Source organism: Hypomesus nipponensis, chromosome 9 (genome assembly GCF_054491055.1).
Source record: "Hypomesus nipponensis isolate SF chromosome 9, ASM5449105v1, whole genome shotgun sequence".
Classification (NCBI taxonomy): Eukaryota; Metazoa; Chordata; class Actinopteri; order Osmeriformes; family Osmeridae; genus Hypomesus; species Hypomesus nipponensis.
The window spans coordinates 4265739-4285000 of NC_140369.1; the positions used below are offsets into that span (position 1 = coordinate 4265739).

Below are 19262 nucleotides of genomic sequence, written 5' to 3' on the forward strand. Positions count from 1 at the left end.
CCTTCCATTATTCATCCTCCTCCTCCTCCGTGTTTGAGTCTGAGCTGGGCTCTGTCTCTCTGATCAGAGCGGGCCCTCTGATGTGGCGATCACACCGGACTGGATAACAGCAGCCAGCAGCACACAAACATCCAGTGCCATCAAACGCGTCGCTTTCATCTCTGACGCTTTTCAACTTGGAGTCATATCATTTTGTGTTCCCCCCCCCCCCCCCCCACACACACACACAGACCTCTCCCCAGGCTGTTGTTTTCTTGACACACACACACTCAACCCCCCCCCCCCCCCCATACACACACAAAACACACATTAACAGCCGGGGCCCCGCCCCCCCTGTGGTGGGGAAAAATCAATGTGTCTAATTACCCTCCATTACCCTGGGCTAAAATCAGAAACAGCCTCTCCCAAGTCTGGCCTGATTAGATTTGAAGGCAGGGATCGGTTTAGCACTTTCACTGGAGGAAAAGGCCTTCTCCAAGGACACAGGGCCTGGGACCCAGCACCCCCATCTGGGACCCAGCACCCCCATCTGGGACCCAGCACCCCCATCTGGGACCCAGCACCCCCATCTGGGACCCAGCACCCCCATCTGGGACCCAGCACCCCCATCTGGGACCCAGCACCCCCATCTGGGACCCAGCACCCCCATCTGGGACCCAGAACCCCTAACTGGGACCCAGCACCCCCATCTGGGACCCAGCACCCCCAACTGGGACCCAGCACCCCCATCTGGGACCCAGAACCCCTAACTGGGACCCAGCACCCCCATCTGGGACCCAGCACCCCCAACTGGGACCCAGCACCCCCATCTGGGACCCAGCTCCCCCATCTGGGACCCAGCACCCCCGACTGGGACCCAGCACCCCCATCTGGGACCCAGCACCCCCATCTGGGACCCAGCACCCCCATCTGGGACCCAGCACCCCCGACTGGGACCCAGCACCCCCATCTGGGACCCAGCACCCCCATCTGGGACCCAGCACCCCCATCTGGGACCCAGCACCCCCAACTGGGACCCAGCACCCCCAACTGGGACCCAGCACCCCCATCTGGGACCCAGCACCCCCAACTGGGACCCAGCACCCCTAACTGGGACCCAGCACCCCCATCTGGGACCCAGCACCCCCAACTGGGACCCAGCACCCCCATCTGGGACCCAGCTCCCCCATCTGGGACCCAGCACCCCCGACTGGGACCCAGCACCCCCATCTGGGACCCAGCACCCCCATCTGGGACCCAGCACCCCCATCTGGGACCCAGCACCCCCGACTGGGACCCAGCACCCCCATCTGGGACCCAGCACCCCCATCTGGGACCCAGCACCCCCAACTGGGACCCAGCACCCCCAACTGGGACCCAGCACCCCCATCTGGGACCCAGCACCCCCATCTGGGACCCAGCACCCCCAACTGGGACCCAGCACCCCCATCTGGGACCCAGCACCCCCAACTGGGACCCAGCACCCCCATCTGGGACCCAGCACCCCCAACTGGGACCCAGCACCCCCAACTGGGACCCAGCACCCCCATCTGGGACCCAGCTCCCCCATCTGGGACCCAGCACCCCCGACTGGGACCCAGCACCCCCATCTGGGACCCAGCACCCCCATCTGGGACCCAGCACCCCCATCTGGGACCCAGCACCCCCATCTGGGACCCAGCACCCCCATCTGGGACCCAGCACCCCCGACTGGGACCCAGCACCCCCAACTGGGACCCAGCACCCCTAACTGGGACCCAGCACCCCCATCTGGGACCCAGCACCCCCGACTGGGACCCAGCACCCCCATCTGGGACCCAGCACCCCCAGCTGGGACCCAGCACCCCCGACTGGGACCCAGCACCCCCATCTGGGACCCAGCACCCCCATCTGGGACCCAGCACCCCCAACTGGGACCCAGCACCCCCATCTGGGACCCAGCACCCCTAACTGGGACCCAGCACCCCCATCTGGGACCCAGCACCCCCATCTGGGACCCAGCACCCCCATCTGGGACCCAGCACCCCCATCTGGGACCCAGCACCCCCGACTGGGACCCAGCACCCCCAACTGGGACCCAGCACCCCCATCTGGGACCCAGCACCCCTAACTGGGACCCAGCACCCCTAACTGGGACCCAGCACCCCCAGCTGGGATTCAGCACACTCTGAGTTGTACCTACATCCAGGATATAGCCCGAGCCCACACCATGTGGTTCTGTCAGCGGGGGTTCATTTGAGTTATCTACTGCGTGACGTTTGAAATTAGCTTGTGTTCGATCTTTCCCTCTTGTGTGTGTGTGTGTGTGTGTGTGCTCGAAGCTAAAAGGCCCGCCTCACTTTGCTTCTCTGCCTCTCTACCTCACCCTCTTTTCCTCTCTCACTCTCTGTCCTTTTCTGCTTCTCTGCCTCTCGGTCTATTTATTTCCTTTTCCCCTTTTTTCTACCTCTCCCTGTCTTCATTTCTTTCTCCTTCTCTACTTCTGTCTCTCTCCTCCACTCCCCCTCCTTCCCTCCTCTCCTTTCCCTCTCTGCCCTCCCTCTCTCATGGTTGCTGGTGGGACACCTGCCACACATGTTCTCCTGGTTCCCTGGCAGGGTCCTTCCTCCAGTCCTTCATCACTCCAGGCTCAGCATTACCATGATGAGCCTGGGGCAGCATGCACACTGATCACGTCAGACAGCCACACTCAGAACAAGTGGATCACGGCCGTTATCCACCGCGCTGCAGTCACCTTTGCTTAACCTCCCCTGCTCAGGCCTGGGCTGTCAGGGGGATGGGAAATCATTGCGGTGCTTGAACCAGACCCCCTCTCCCTATGTCAACAAGGCTGTGTTGGAGGTCTGTGCTGGCAGCAGAGGGTGTGGAGGAATAAGGCCTGCTATTAATACCGGAGATGGCCTGGACACAATGGCAGGGATTGATCCTCCCAGCCACTGTAGAGGGGTATCCACAGCCTCCTCCCTTGGGTTCGAACAGCAGGTTTGTGTGTGTGTGTGTGTGCTTGTGTCGGCAGACAGAGCTGGACTGATGCAGGCAGGCAGGGAGACAGGCAGACAAAGAGACAGACCGGGAGATAAAGAGACAGACCGGGAGATAAAGAGACAGACAGGGAGATAAAGAGACAGACCGGGAGATAAAGAGACAGACAGGCAGTCAAGAGAGACAGACAGGCAGTCAAGAGACACAGACAGGCAGTCAGAGATACAGGCAGGCAGTCAGAGAGACAGGCAGGCAGTCAGAGATACAGGCAGGCAGTCAGAGAGACAGACAGTCAGAGAGAGAGACAGACAGGGAGTCTGAGAGACAGGCAGGGAGAGAGCAGACAGCACAATCCTTCCTGCTCTTTGAAGCTGTTCATCTCCATCACTCTTTGTTCTGTTGTCAGCTTCTTATTAATGTTCCAACTGCTTCAGCACACACACACACACACACACACACACACACACACACACACACACACACAGAGTTCTCTTTAAATTAAACATGCTCCTACATCAACACTGACCCGTGGCCAGGAGAGCTTGGGTGAAGGCAGACGTTGTGACAGTGAGCGAGGGCAGAACGATTCCAGTCCAGTCCCAGTTGAACTAATACTGACGCACATCTTCATGTTTGGGAAATAACAACAGCACCCCCATCTGGGACCCAGCACCCCTAACTGGGACCCAGCACCCCTAACTGGGACCCAGCACCCCCAGCTGGGACCCAGCACCCCCAGCTGGGACCCAGCACCCCCATCTGGGACCCAGCACCCCCATCTGGGACCCAGCACCCCCAGCTGGGACCCAGCACCCCCGACTGGGACCCAGCACCCCCGACTGGGACCCAGCACCCCCATCTGGGACCCAGCACCCCCATCTGGGACCCAGCACCCCCATCTGGGACCCAGCACCCCCATCTGGGACCCAGCACCCCCGACTGGGACCCAGCACCCCCAACTGGGACCCAGCACCCCCATCTGGGACCCAGCACCCCCAACTGGGACCCAGCACCCCCATCTTGGACCCAGCACCCCCATCTGGGACCCAGCACCCCCATCTTGGACCCAGCACCCCCATCTGGGACCCAGCACCCCTAACTGGGACCCAGCACCCCTAACTGGGACCCAGCACCCCTAACTGGGACCCAGCACCCCCAGCTGGGACCCAGCACCCCCAGCTGGGACCCAGCACCCCCAGCTAGGACCCAGCACCCCCATCTGGGACCCAGCACCCCCATCTGGGACCCAGCACCCCCATCTGGGACCCAGCACCCCCGACTGGGACCCAGCACCCCCATCTGGGACCCAGCACCCCCAGCTGGGACCCAGCACCCCCAACTGGGACCCAGCACCCCCATCTGGGACCCAGCACCCCCAACTGGGACCCAGCACCCCCATCTTGGACCCAGCACCCCTAACTGGGACCCAGCACCCCTAACTGGGACCCAGCTCCCCCATCTGGGACCCAGCACCCCCGACTGGGACCCAGCACCCCCATCTGGGACCCAGCACCCCCATCTGGGACCCAGCACCCCCATCTGGGACCCAGCACCCCCATCTGGGACCCAGCACCCCCGACTGGGACCCAGCACCCCCAACTGGGACCCAGCACCCCCATCTGGGACCCAGCACCCCTAACTGGGACCCAGCACCCCTAACTGGGACCCAGCACCCCCAGCTGGGATTCAGCACACTCTGAGTTGTACCTACATCCAGGATATAGCCCGAGCCCACACCATGTGGTTCTGTCAGCGGGGGTTCATTTGAGTTATCTACTGCGTGACGTTTGAAATTAGCTTGTGTTCGATCTTTCCCTCTTGTGTGTGTGTGTGTGTGTGTGTGCTCGAAGCTAAAAGGCCCGCCTCACTTTGCTTCTCTGCCTCTCTACCTCACCCTCTTTTCCTCTCTCACTCTCTGTCCTTTTCTGCTTCTCTGCCTCTCGGTCTATTTATTTCCTTTTCCCCTTTTTTCTACCTCTCCCTGTCTTCATTTCTTTCTCCTTCTCTACTTCTGTCTCTCTCCTCCACTCCCCCTCCTTCCCTCCTCTCCTTTCCCTCTCTGCCCTCCCTCTCTCATGGTTGCTGGTGGGACACCTGCCACACATGTTCTCCTGGTTCCCTGGCAGGGTCCTTCCTCCAGTCCTTCATCACTCCAGGCTCAGCATTACCATGATGAGCCTGGGGCAGCATGCACACTGATCACGTCAGACAGCCACACTCAGAACAAGTGGATCACGGCCGTTATCCACCGCGCTGCAGTCACCTTTGCTTAACCTCCCCTGCTCAGGCCTGGGCTGTCAGGGGGATGGGAAATCATTGCGGTGCTTGAACCAGACCCCCTCTCCCTATGTCAACAAGGCTGTGTTGGAGGTCTGTGCTGGCAGCAGAGGGTGTGGAGGAATAAGGCCTGCTATTAATACCGGAGATGGCCTGGACACAATGGCAGGGATTGATCCTCCCAGCCACTGTAGAGGGGTATCCACAGCCTCCTCCCTTGGGTTCGAACAGCAGGTTTGTGTGTGTGTGTGTGTGCTTGTGTCGGCAGACAGAGCTGGACTGATGCAGGCAGGCAGGGAGACAGGCAGACAAAGAGACAGACCGGGAGATAAAGAGACAGACCGGGAGATAAAGAGACAGACAGGGAGATAAAGAGACAGACCGGGAGATAAAGAGACAGACAGGCAGTCAAGAGAGACAGACAGGCAGTCAAGAGACACAGACAGGCAGTCAGAGATACAGGCAGGCAGTCAGAGAGACAGGCAGGCAGTCAGAGATACAGGCAGGCAGTCAGAGAGACAGACAGTCAGAGAGAGAGACAGACAGGGAGTCTGAGAGACAGGCAGGGAGAGAGCAGACAGCACAATCCTTCCTGCTCTTTGAAGCTGTTCATCTCCATCACTCTTTGTTCTGTTGTCAGCTTCTTATTAATGTTCCAACTGCTTCAGCACACACACACACACACACACACACACACACACACACACACAGAGTTCTCTTTAAATTAAACATGCTCCTACATCAACACTGACCCGTGGCCAGGAGAGCTTGGGTGAAGGCAGACGTTGTGACAGTGAGCGAGGGCAGAACGATTCCAGTCCAGTCCCAGTTGAACTAATACTGACGCACATCTTCATGTTTGGGAAATAACATGAATGAACTCCCAACACAAGCAGAGAGGTCCGATACTCATGTCCGAAGACATTTTATTCATATAATACAGGCTTTACACACTTTTTAAAGTATTTTCTGATTGCCTCAACTAAATCTCTAATAGCTATTTTTACATCCTACTGTGTTACACTCTAAATGACATCACCCTACTGCAACCTCTACTGCACTACAATCTATACAATCTACCATATTGCCGAACCTCTACTGTTATACATTCGAGAGTATTGCTATCCTATCATCCTATCACTTAATGTACTGTAAACTACTACTTATATAGTATCTACCGCTTGACGCTAATCTAGGGATTAGCGTGTGATCCAGCCCTAATGAAATGCCTGGTGGTATGTCCTCAGTGCGCTACACGCTGCGAGATCAGCGCGTTTGGATTAGCTGTTCTCATCCCAAGCGCAGACTTCAGGCTTCCTCCCACTAATGATGTCTGGTGTGAAGGTGTGAAGGTGTGATCCCAATGATCGTTTGCTGGGATTCCCGCTGCCAGTGGAGGGTTGCTGATTGGCTGGCTGGATCCACCAGTCAGCTGGCTCCGCCTCCCTGGCCACGCGCCACACAGGGGAAGGATGAGACCCACCCGGTCGAGGCGTAGTGAATTGATTAAGGGTTACGTCAGCGTTAATCTTGGCAATTTGGTGAGGGTATATTTGTGTATATTGGATTGGTTTGGGTATATTTGTGTATATCGGATTGGTGAGGGTATAATGGTGTGTATCGGATTGTCTGATTGTGGCTAACTAGTGATCGATATACGGGATAGCGGAGCTCTGCTATACAAGGTTCGTTCAAATAAGGATTTAGTCTGTTGGGATGGATTTATGTTGTTATGTCTTTAAGTCACTGTAGGGCTAAGTGTTTAAAGGGTAACATTTTGAGGAGTGGCTAATTTCAGGGTTGGCTCCAAGTCAATGACCCTTCCCCCAAAAAAGGAATGCTGTGCCCCAAATTATTCTAGCTATAAGTGGTTCTATAAGAGAACCATATTCAAAATACCCCCTTGTGGAAACCAAAGGCCCGCCCATCCGATTGGTTCTGAAGCCGAGCCTGGTGTGTGTGTTCCGTGTTGTCTGTGTGAGCTAGTGTGAGGACACTCTGTGTCAATCACAGAGGATCCTTAATTTGTTTCCCTGGTCCATCATGATTGGCTGATAATTGGTTCTGGTCCCCGTGTGATTGGTGGGTTGATTCTGTTTGTCTGTGAGAGACGTTCGGTGATCCATGTGTCTCTCCGGCTCGTTCCGATTGGTGCTCTGGTCGTCGAGGGGCACATCAGGGTTGCTAGGTGATTGAGGTCATCGGCAGGGCTATTTGTCTTGCCTGTACCCCTGGCATCACCGTGGAGACAAAAGGGTTGTCCATACTTCAGGCGGAGGAGAGAGATTGCTCACTGTCAGAGTAGATGGACACATCTGGAGAGCAGAGAGGGTAGGAGGGAGGAGAGGGAGGCAGGGAGGAGATACAGGGGGGAGTTATATGGAGGCAGGGGGAGAGAGCAGAGGGAAAGAGAGAGTGTTTAAGGAGTAACGGAGTGAGACAGAAAGATCAACAGAGAAGAGAGGCATAACAATGAGGAATTGGAGAAGATAAAGGCAGAGAGTGTGTGTTCGTGTGTGTCACGCAGGCCTGCGTTCTGTTAACCTGCTACTCTAATCTGTCCTTTGCTGAGTCATCACAGTTAAAATACACTGTTCAGGCTTTTGCATGTCTACAGACCAGAGAGGTAGCGATCTGGCTCTGCAGACCAGAGAGGTAGAGATCTGGCTCTGCAGACCAGAGAGGTAGCGATCTGGCTCTGCAGACCAGAGAGGTAGCGATCTGGCTCTGCAGACCAGAGAGGTAGCGATCTGGCTCTGCAGACCAGAGAGGTAGCGATCTGGCTCTGCAGACCAGAGAGGTAGCGATCTGGCTCTGCAGACCAGAGAGGTAGAGATCTGGCTCTGCAGACCAGAGAGGTAGAGATCTGGCTCTGCAGACCAGAGAGGTAGAGATCTGGCTCTGCAGACCAGAGAGGTAGAGATCTGGCTCTGCAGACCAGAGAGGTAGAGATCTGGCTCTGCAGACCAGAGAGGTAGAGATCTGGCTCTGCAGACCAGAGAGGTAGAGATCTGGCTCTGCAGACCAGAGAGGTAGAGATCTGGCTCTGCAGACCAGAGAGGTAGAGATCTGGCTCTGCAGACCAGAGAGGTAGAGATCTGGCTCTGCAGACCAGAGAGGTAGAGATCTGGCTCTGCAGACCAGAGAGGTAGAGATCTGGCTCTACAGACCAGAGAGGTAGAGATCTGGCTCTGCAGACCAGAGAGGTAGAGATCTGGCTCTGCAGACCAGAGAGGTAGAGATCTGGCTCTACAGACCAGAGAGGTAGCGATCTGGCTCTGGCCCTGAGCTGCCACCTGGACGTGTCACGCAGATGGACGCTGCCCAGACGCTTGTTGTCGTGCTGGTTTACCTTTCGATACGGACCTGAGTTGTCTCGGGGGCTGAGGCAGTGGGAGGTTTGTCTTGGGTAAAAGGGGCAGCAGAGACGGGCAGATTCAAAACAAACACTCCCAAAGCGGTTGTTTGTTTGTTAGTATTTATTCGTGTAATTCTATAGGTGAAGGGAGATATTGCAGTAGTATCTTGCTGTGAGATATTGTAGGCGATAGGCATCTTTGAAAATGCTGATGAACATCTGTCTAGCGTTGTCCTCCATTCTCCTCTCCTTGTCTAAAAAACTCTCTCTCTCCTTCTCTCTCTCCTTCTCTCTCTCCTTCTCTCTCTCCCTCGCCCTCTCTCTCTCTCTCTCTCTCTCTCTCTCTCTCTCTCTCTGCCTCTTCTGTTGAAAAGCTGTGTGTACTTGTGCTTTTGCACAATGGGGTGAGGGCTGTCGTGACACACAGTCGTCGCCCCACGCACACTTAATGGAGAAAAGAACAGGATGATGGAAAAAGCGATGAAAAGGCGTCTTTCGTTCGCTCTCTCTCATGAGCGCTCACACACACACACACACTTGAAGGATTAAATCACTTGATTGTGCATAGCTCCTTTAGGCTCTGCATTAAAACCCTGCTAACTGCTCTCTCTCTCTCTCTCTCTCTCTCTCTCTCTCTCTCTCTCTCTCTCTCTCTCTCTCTCTCTCTCTCTCTCTGTGTCTCGCTCGCTCCCTCGCTCTGTACCCTGCCCACTCCTATGCTGCCACTTTAAGAGTCCTAATTTCTTTACCCCCTACCTCCTAGATCCTAACCTCAGCCTCCTACATCCTAGATCCCTCAGCTCCCTCTGCTCCTCCAGCAGCAGTCAGTCAGAGTAGCAGTCAGTCAGAGCAGCAGTCAGTCAGAGCAGCAGTCAGAGTAGCAGTCAGAGCAGCAGTCAGTCAGAGCAGCAGTCAGAGCAGCAGTCAGTCAGAGCAGCATTCAGTCAGAGCTGCATTCAGTCAGAGCAGCAGTCAGTCAGAGCAGCAGTCAGAGCAGCAGTCAGTCAGAGTAGCAGTCAGAGCAGCAGTCAGTCAGAGCAGCAGTCCCTCAGAGCAGCTGGCTCATGGGATGACGATAATGATGATGGTGAATGTTGAAGATGAAGGGTAATTATTGGAACAATGAAGGTGAATGATGATGGTGATTAATGATGAGGATGATGAAGGTGAATGATGATGCCAGTGCCCAGGCACCCCTGGCGTGTTTTCCCTGCAACCTAAAGCCCCGCCCTGCATTAGTAAATCCTCCCTCTGCCCATCTCTGTCTGTCTGTCTCCCCTGACTAGTTCCCCTGCCTCCTGCCCTCACTAGCTAGCTGCCTGTGTAGCTAGCATGTTGTTATCCTTGCTCCAGACTCACACATCCACACAGTTTATTTTTATTTTTATAGATGCTTTTATTTTCTCTGTAGCCTCGTAAATGATTGATGGTAAACATTTTAGCGTGCAGGGGGAGATGGAGAGAGTGGGAGAGAGTGGGAGAGAGTGGGAGAGAGAGAGAGAGAGTGGGAGAGAGAGAGAGAGAGTGGGAGAGAGAGAGAGAGAGTGGGAGAGAGAGAGAGAGTGGGAGAGAGAGAGAGAGAGAGAGAGAGAGAGAGAGAGAGAGAACATCCCAGTAATGGTTTGTCTTTAAGGGAAGGCAGGAGAAGCCTGTTACTGGAAGTTGCTAGCAGATTGTCCTGACAGGACCGGGCCCCTGATCTCCAGCTTAGGAAGCTGGAGGGCTCTGACTCAGAGCCCTGCTCTGTCTCTATGGAGGTCTTCCCTGTACCCCTTTATTTGTATTTTTTGGGTGGGGATGATGGTTGTCTAGTGTTATGGACAGCTCACAGATTGCGCTGTATGTCATCATGAAGGTTGTTGGTATGACACCAAGCCTGTGTGTCTACGTGTGTTATCTTGCTGGAAAATGTTGGATGTGCTTCGCTGCTGTTAGGATGCTTATCTTCAGAGACTGCAGCTTTGATTCATTTCCTGCTGCCACCCTTTCTTCCTCTACTCCCTGTTCTCTGTCTGTCTCTGTCTGTCTGCCTCTCTGTCTGTCTGTCTCTGTCTGTCTGTCTGTCTGTCTGTCCATGTGTCTGTCTGTCTGTCTGCCTTTCTGTCTGTCTGTCTGTCTGTGTCTGACTCTCTGTCTGTCTGTCTGTCTGTCTGTCTGTCTGTCTGTCTGTCTGTCTGTCTGCCTCTCTGTCTGTCTGCCTCTCTGTCTGTCTGCCTCTCTGTCTGTCTGTCTGTCTGTCTGTCTGCCTCTCTGTCTGTCTGTCCATGTGTCTGTCTGCCTCTCTGTCTGTCTGTCTGTCTGTCTGTCCATGTGTCTGTCTGTCTCTCTGTCCCCTCACACACACTCTCTCTGCCTCTCACTTTCTCTCTCTCTCTGCCTCTCCTCCTCTGTTTCCGTCTCTCCATCTTATCTTCTCTCCAGCACCTGGCACCTGTTCCTTCTCTCACATCCCCCATGTGGTGTTCATATACGCTGTAATCCCCCTTCCCCTTCCTTCCCCTTCTGTCAGACCTGACTGACCGACTCCCAGTTCAGCTCCCTTCCCTCAGCAGCCCGGAATGTTCTGGATAAGGGTGTGACGCGCCGGTGGACAATAACGAGTTGTTTTATCAAATGAGATGTACACAAAGTTGAGATCTTGACTCCCGCTGCCGGCCAACTTCCCCGAAGCACCAAGGCAGTTTGGATGTATTTATATCCGGTGTAGCTGATTAGACTGAAAAGGAATGCGATTCTCTCTGTCCTTCTATGGTCAGACGTCACGTAAAAAGGTTATTTTGAAGTGCTGATTTTTAAAGCCTTATGTTGGAGGTTGTTTTTTAAGGGCTTTTTTGAAACTTTTATTGTGATGGTCAGTATTGAAGGTATTAACCGTCACAGCTCATACTATCAGTGTTCATACGTGTGTGTGCGTGTGTCACACACTGCAATACTTCCTCCAATCTCCCGTAGTACTGCCTTTGCCATATCTTCTATATGAGGAAGAGTCGGCCATATTGTCTAGATGACTCTGCCGTGTTTGATCGTCACCAGGCAGCTGGAGGGAGATGCTCCTATGTTCATGTTTAGCTTGTCTCTCTGCCAGGAGACAGGGCAAACACCAACACACACACACACAGCGCGCACACACACACAGCACACACATACACACAAATACTAGGCAGCTGTACTAATATGGAGGCAGTCTTAAGAAGGCTTGTCAGACTAATTGGTCTGGTATACTGGTCTGTCACAACAAGATGTGGATGGGAAAACAAAACAGCAGAAATATAATCCTTCTGGCTCAGACATGCAAACTCACCAATATGCCATCCCCACACACACACGCACACACACACACTGTACACATAGGCACACACACACACACACACACACACTGTACACATAGGCACACACACACACACTGTACACATAGGCACACACACACACACACACTGTACACACACACACACACACACACACACTGTACACATAGGCACACACACACACACTCCTACAGCAGGTAAATACAGTGTTTCAGAGTTGTTTAGGAAGTTTGGCTTCCCCAGGAGGGGAGTTCCTGGAATACTTTAGTAGGGGAAAGGGAGCGTGGCAAAGAGAAAATTACAGCCAATATGTACTAAAGCCAATGCACTAATGGGATTTGAAAAGCTTTGTGTGTGTGCATGCGAGTGTGTGTGTGTGTGTGTGTGTGTTTGTGCAAAAGTGGAAGCAGATTAATATTTGAAAGAGTTGAGTTCCTCTGTAGTGTGTGTTTGTGTGTGTGTGTGTGTGTGTGTGTGTGTGCTGGCGCAGTATCCTGATGTGTGTGTGTGTGTGTGTGGTGGTTGCACTGCTCAGAGTGGTGTGTTATAGTAGCTGTGTGAAATGATCCTCAAAGCGCCAGCAGGGCTGCCCTGAATTAGCCAGCCATCAGCGAGACATCTCCAGAAGGAAATCAGACCTCTGGGAGCCACTACTGAACTGAGATGGATTTTACTGTTTCACTACCATGAGGAAAAACCAGAATTTTAGCTGCAACACTTTCTATTGAAACACTAATCAATAACAACAAGGGAGTTGAGATATTTAACAAAAATATTGATTTATATGCTTTAAAACAATGGAACAATAGGCAGGTTGAAACTGCTAGAACAGGGTTAGGTGAGTTAGAACAGGCATAGGTAGGTTGCGAAACTGTTGACTTGGATTCATTGTACTGACTGTGTCGTCAACACTACCATATGCTTTCATTCGTGTTTTTCATTTGCTACATGCTTTAATAATGTGTGGAGATGTGATTAGTAGTCATGCAATCCCAGAGCCTGCTCTAAGAGAAGATCTATGGCTCTCAATCCCACCATCATAACAGCATATTAATGCCACACAGACACAGGAAATGACTGAAGCAGGCCATGCAGAAGGAAGGCGTGCAGCAGGAAGTGATTTATCCTCTTGGTGGTTCGAAGTCTCTCCTGCCCTGCCTGCTGGGTGTCTCTCTCTAATCTAGCTCTTCATCTCTCCATCTCTCTCTAATCTAGCTCTCCATCCCTCCATCTCGCTCTCCATCCCTCCATCTCTCTAATCTAGATCTTCATCTCTCTAATCTAGCTCTCCATCTCTCTCTAATCTAGCTCTCCATCTCTAATCTAGCTCTCCATCTCTCTCTAATCTAGATCTTCATCTCTCTAATCTAGCTCTCCATCTCTCTCTAATCTAGCTCTCCATCTCTAATCTAGCTCTCCATCTCTCTCTAGTCTCGCTCTCCATCTCTCCATCTCTCTCTAATCTAGCTCTCCATCTCTCTCTAATCTAGCTCTCCATCCTTCCATGTCTCTCTTCATTTCCAGCAGTTGTGAAAGCAGAAAGTGTCCGCTGCCGGAACAGTTTGTGGGGGTAGGATGACGAGCGCAGAGTCTGGGTCCTCGACGAGATCTAGCACACAGGGAGCTAGTATGTGTATGTAGTGTCAGTATGGGAGGGTGGGTAGCTAGAGTAAGTAGATCTTGATAAGTAACTTTGTCAGTATGAAGTAGTATGTATGGAAAGAGTACATTAGTGGTCTTAGTTTGATGAAGTCGAAAGCTAGTATGATAGTGTTGGGAGATAGTATGAATATAATATGATAGAGTAGGGAGCTAGTATGCATATAGTATTTTGGAGTAGGGAGCGAGTATGAGTATGGTGGAGTAAGGAGCTAGTAGGAGCTCACATGAGAACATATTGTTGGGCAGAATGTTTGAAGTCATTAGATTACCTTTAGAATAATGGTGTGTTTGTTTGTTAAGATGCTTGTTGTGCTTTTTCTGAGTTAGTCCTCCTCGTTCTGAGCTCCTGAGTAATGAAATGTGTGGAGAGGCAGATCTCCTAGACGGCTCCTTCATGAAAAGGCCCCGGAGGCTGTAATTCCGCTCATGGTTGTGATTATGTTGTGATTATGTTTCCGTGACACACCGCCCTGGTGATATGTTGACTGGGTTAACATTTATAGTATCCACATTTTCATTTATGTGTTGTTTCCCCCCCCCCCCCACACACACACACACACCTTATTATTTTCTGCTTTTCTCCCTGACAAACTGTCTCCATCTCCACCTCTACACCACTCCTCATTCCTCTCTAGGCGAGAAGAGAAACTCAGTAATGAGTGCCATTTCTTCAGATTCCTCTGCCCTGTGGTCTCCCAGAGAGACAAGCCTTGCTGATAAACAGCTGGAGTGTTGATCTCAGGCTCATCAATAAGCGCCCAGTCACTCACGGTTCCAGTGCGTCCTCAGAGGCCTCTCCTGCGGCACTCGGGGCGTCTGTTTACACGTGGCCGTGACGGGTCAACGGGGAGATGCAGAGCGAGCTGCTCTGGTCCAGTACACTGGTGTCTGGGAGTGATTGATACTATCGTTACTTAAGAGTGTAGGAGGAGAGGAGATGAAGAAACGAGAGGAGATAAGTGGATACGTTGTGTTAGTGAAGCTGTAGCAGTCATATTGTTTACCCTGATCCCCCCATGCACACACACACACACACACACACAGACTTCCTGACATCCACATAATTATGGCTCACAAGCCCCAGATTTTAGCTCTCTCGACAGACAATCTGGCATTGCCTGATTTAACAATGACCCGTGACAGCTAATTAAACTTGGACCGTACCAGCCTTTACACACACACACAAATTCACACTGGGAAGTGCTTACATGGAACTTGGTTTTAATTATAACTAACCTTATTTGAAGTCCTTATGCTGCTTTGTGCTATGGTGGTTTATCATTGACTTTCTTGGAGTACAGCCCTGGTAATAATAAATAATACTCTGATACGGTTTGACAACGCACACACAGACACACAGACACACACAGACTTAGAAATGTGAGGGAATAGATCAAAAGCGAGCACGTAAGCAGCCTGCTGCAAACCTCATTTTCATAGCAGCGCTCTTCTGCTGGCAGTAGATTGTCTTTTTGTGAGATGCTGAACTCTGTAGTGGGTGTTTTCAGCTGCGGAGCACACTAGATACTCTGTACGTACACAGGTGATGATGATGATGATGGAGGTGATGGGGATGGTGTGTGTGTGTGTGTGTGTATCCCGCCACAGCTTAATGCTGTTAGATATCAATGACCAAGCAGACGTTGTTCTAGACAGTCCAAGTTGAAGGATTTATTAAGACTTTGATCGAGTGGGTGACAGGAAGGAGGAGAGAGGGACAGTGCGAGCAGGGGAGGGAGGGGGGGGGGGGGGGGGGAGGGGGGGGGGGGAGGGGGGGGGTGTTGAGGAGGATAGAAAAACAAAATGTACCATTTAGATTGTCCCATCCATCCATACAGTGAGTCTTGGTTCAACATTATACACAGTCTGTATCCAATAGGTCACATCTATTGGCGAAGATGTGCAGCATACTAAATGTGCAGCACACAAAGTTCTAATTCAAGGGCTCCAGCTCATATCCAACATGGCCGATACGTCAACAACAAACAGTGCCCTGAGTCCATCCTGAAGCAAACACTGCACCCCCCCCCCCCCCCCCCGAATTAGATAAGAGATCAATCTGTCACCAAGGTCCATATTCATCCTCCATCTCATCAGCGCTTGACACATTTACCCACAAGGCTTTTATTCCGTTCGCTAACGTTTCAGACGTTCGATCAAAGTATGCCCAACCTGTGGGGGGTCCCGGTGGGGGGATGGGGTGGGGGGGGTCCCGGTGGGGGGGGCCCCCAGCTCACGCTCTCTCCCTGGTCTATTTATACCCGTTAAAAGCTTCCTCCCATTGTGCCAGCCCTGCCACTCCGCGCCGCTCCTCCAGGCTCCCGGGGACTGCTGCCTCTGTCTGCAGGCGCTACCGTAGCCAAGCTCGCTAGCTGGGAAAACAGGGTTTCAAAGCTGCATGAGCTGAAGGCTGGCCGCTCTTCAGACAAGAATGTTGGTGCAGGTGTGTGCGTGCGTGGTGATGGTGGTGGTCAGCCTGGTCCAGGCCAAGCTAGGTGGTAGCAGTACTGTAGTTGTACTGTTACAGTAATTTTAGCAGTTCTTTAGCATTAGCTGATGTTGTCATGTAGCTGTACTGTGACAGTAGCTATATCAGTACTGTGGCTGTCATTATAGCAGTGCTGTGCTTTAGCTGTACTGTAGCTGTAGCTGTCATTATAGCAGTGCTGTGCTGTAGCTGTACTGTAGCAGTAGCTGTCATTATAGCAGTGCTGTGCTGTAGCTGTACTGTAGCTGTAGCTGTCATTATAGCAGTGCTGTGCTGTAGCTGTACTGTAGCTGTAGCTGTCATTATAGCAGTGCTGTGCTGTAGCTGTACTGTAGCTGTAGCTGTCATTATAGCAGTGCTGTGCTGTAGCTGTACTGTAGCTGTAGCTGTCATTATAGCAGTGCTGTGCTGTAGCTGTACTGTAGCTGTAGCTGTCATTATAGCAGTGCTGTGCTGTAGCTGTACTGTAGCTGTCATTATAGCAGTGCTGTGCTGTAGCTGTACTGTAGCTGTAGCCCACATTATAGCAGTGCTGTGCCGTTGCTGTCATTATAGCAGTGCTGTACTGTAGCTGTACTGTAACATTAGATGTATCAGTAGCTGTACTGTAGCTGTGTGTGTACTGTATATCTGTCTAAAGGGTCATGCTGTGCAGAAAGGAGCTTTTGTGTTGAGAGTCTGGTTGTTTAGAGGCTGTGTTCCCCCGTTGACCTGATCACACCAAGCTTCTCCTGCATACCTCCAGGGTCCTCCATCTATCGCCTGACCTAGGAGTGTCCTCGTGTCCCGCTTCTTGTCTCTTTCCTCCCAGTCTCTCCTTGTCTCTCTCCTCCCAGTCTCTCCTCCCCTCCCTCCATCTCTCTGTGCTGCTTTGAGCCTCAGTATCTCAGCGACCTCGTCAGCTGGCAGTGAGGAGGAGTGGGTGAGGTCGGGGCGGGGGGGGGGGGGTGGGAGGAGGTGGTTGAGGAGGAGGAGTAGGAGGAGTACGAGGAGGTGATGGCTGTTGGGTGCTATGGCACGATGGGTGTGTCTGAGAACACTGAGATGATGGAGTCTGTGTCCCCTCGCTGCGATTGGAGGAGCTTGGGGGGCTCCGCCCTAAGCCGGCCATTCTGCTCTCTGATTGGCTCCAGAAAGACCACATGCTTGTTGTTACTGACCTTGCGGCCCGGCCCCTCTGTGGTGGCGGGCGGGGTGGGGGTGAGGATGGAGGACTGTGCGCTGGCCTCGTTGCCGGGGCTGGGGGTGTTGCCGGCCGGGGCGGGGGTCTTGCGGCAGCAGCAGCGACAGGGAGTCAGGTAGAGGTACATGAGCACCAGCACCAGGCTCACCACGCAGCCCAGCAGGGTGGTGAACCCCGTGTTGAAGGGCTCCGCCTCCTGCCCCCGCAGCGCCACCGTCACGTTCACCTCCCACGTCTCGTTGCGCTGGCGTCCCCGGTCCTGCACCATGCACAGGTACACGCCCGAGTCCTCCGCCCTCGCTGACAGGATCTCCAGGGAGCCGTTGGCGAACACGCGCAGCGAGCCGTTGTCGTTGCCCGGCGCCGCCACGTACGCCTGCTGGGGCAGCACCCACAGGTAGTGGAGGTCGCGACCTCTCAGCCGGGTCACGCAGTCCAGGAGGAGGGCGTCGCCCACGTAGCCCTGCAGGCTGCTCTCCGCCGCCCCCTGCTGCTCGGCGGGGGGCAGGCTGCAGTTCCCGAAGGAGCCCCCGTGCTCCAGGAAGCGAACCGAGGCGCGGCGGTCCCCATACAGCCGGCAGGTGTGCTCCCTGCGGAAGTCGTTCACCGAGCCGAAGCCTCGTTGCTCCCAGTGGCGGAACAGGCCGTACATGGAGCAGTCGCAGGTCAGCGTGTTGTTGTGGAGGTAGAGGGCGCTCTGGAGGGTGGCGGGCAGGGCGGAGATCTCCTCCAGGGGCAGCTGGAGTAGCTGATTGGAGGAGAGGTCCAGGGTGGACAGGTAGGGGTGGGTGTGCTCCTGGATGGACGAGAAGGGGAACTCGGTGAGATAGTTGTGGCTGAGATAGAGCTGTCTGAGCATGCCCAGACCAGCCAGTGCCAGACTCTCCACCTCGACGATGTGGTTGTTGAACAGCAGGAGCTCCTGTAACCCGGGCAACTCCAGGAACCAGTGCCGATCCAGCAGATCCAGCTGATTGGACGAGAGGTCCAGGTGCCGGAGACCCAGGCTGGCGTTCTGGAAGGTTCTGGGCTCCAGGCTGCTGAGGTGGTTGTGAGCCAGGCGGAGGGTGTGGAGGCGGGGCAGGGAGGAGAAGGCGCCGGGCAGCAAGGCGACCAGCAGGTTGTGGTTAAGGTCCAGGGTGGTGGTGGAGGGGGGAATCGGGGAGGGGAGGAGCTTCAGACCAGCCGCGCTGCAGCTCAAGATGTCTGAGGCGCACACGCAGGCAGACGGACAGCTGGCCGAGGCCAATCGCAGCAGTGGGAGGAACAGGAAGTAGCCTATCGGCCCCAGAGGCGCAGTCACGCCACCGGCACAGGCCATAGTGCCGAGAGGAGGATTGTGGGTAGAGGATGTGCAGCCAGATCTCTGCAGGGTTGCAAGAGGTTGTACAGTGTTGTTGATTAGATCCTCATTCAACACGGGGAGAGAAGAGAGATCTGATTCAGCTCCATCAGTCAGAGCTTGGAGACAGTTACTTCCTCAGGAGTTAGGGTTTTTCTGCAGTTGTCACTGTGGAGATTCCTGTCTAGGGTTTAAAGCTGAGAACTGACGCTGGTAGGACGACCCACTCTGCTGCACTCCACGGCCATACTAGAGGGAGGGGGGGACGGGAGGGAGGGAGGGAGGGAGGGAGGGAGGGAGGGAGGGAGGGAGGGAGGGAGGGAGGGAGGGAGGGAGGGAGGGAGGGAGGGAGGGAGGGAGGGAGGGAGGGAGGGAGGGAGGGAGGGAGGGAGGGAGGGAGGGAGGGAGGGAGGGAGGGAGGGAGGGAGGGAGGGAGGGAGGGAGGGAGGGAGGGAGGGAGGGAGGGAGGGAGGGAGGGAGGGAGGGAGGGAGGGAGGGGAGGGAGGGAGGGGAGGGAGGGAGGGGGGGGGGAAGATGGAGAGGAAGATGGAGAGGAGAAGGGAGGAAGATGGAGAGCAGTAGGAAGACATGGGAGAGGGATAAAGATAGAAAGAGGGATGGAAGGAGTGAGAGAGGAGAAGGGAGGAAGATGGAGAGCAGTAGGAAGACATGGGAGAGGGATAAAG

General features: G+C 54.0%; 2 protein-coding genes across 2 annotated transcripts in view; one reads left to right on the top strand and one right to left on the bottom strand.

Moving 5' to 3' along the window:
• Window positions 1-19262, top strand: part of rnf123 (ring finger protein 123) — an 85601-nt gene that overhangs the window by 38796 nt on the left and 27543 nt on the right.
• Window positions 17062-18555, bottom strand: amigo3 (adhesion molecule with Ig-like domain 3). Its single transcript, XM_084705835.1, has one exon. It carries the CDS (start codon window positions 18553-18555, stop codon window positions 17062-17064), a length of 1494 nt encoding a protein of 497 aa, XP_084561961.1.

Excerpts from the sequence above, each read along its gene's own strand:
- amigo3 (XM_084705835.1), bottom strand. The coding sequence starts at position 18,555 with ATGGCCTGTGCCGGTGGCGTGACTGCGCCTCTGGGGCCGATAGGCTAC.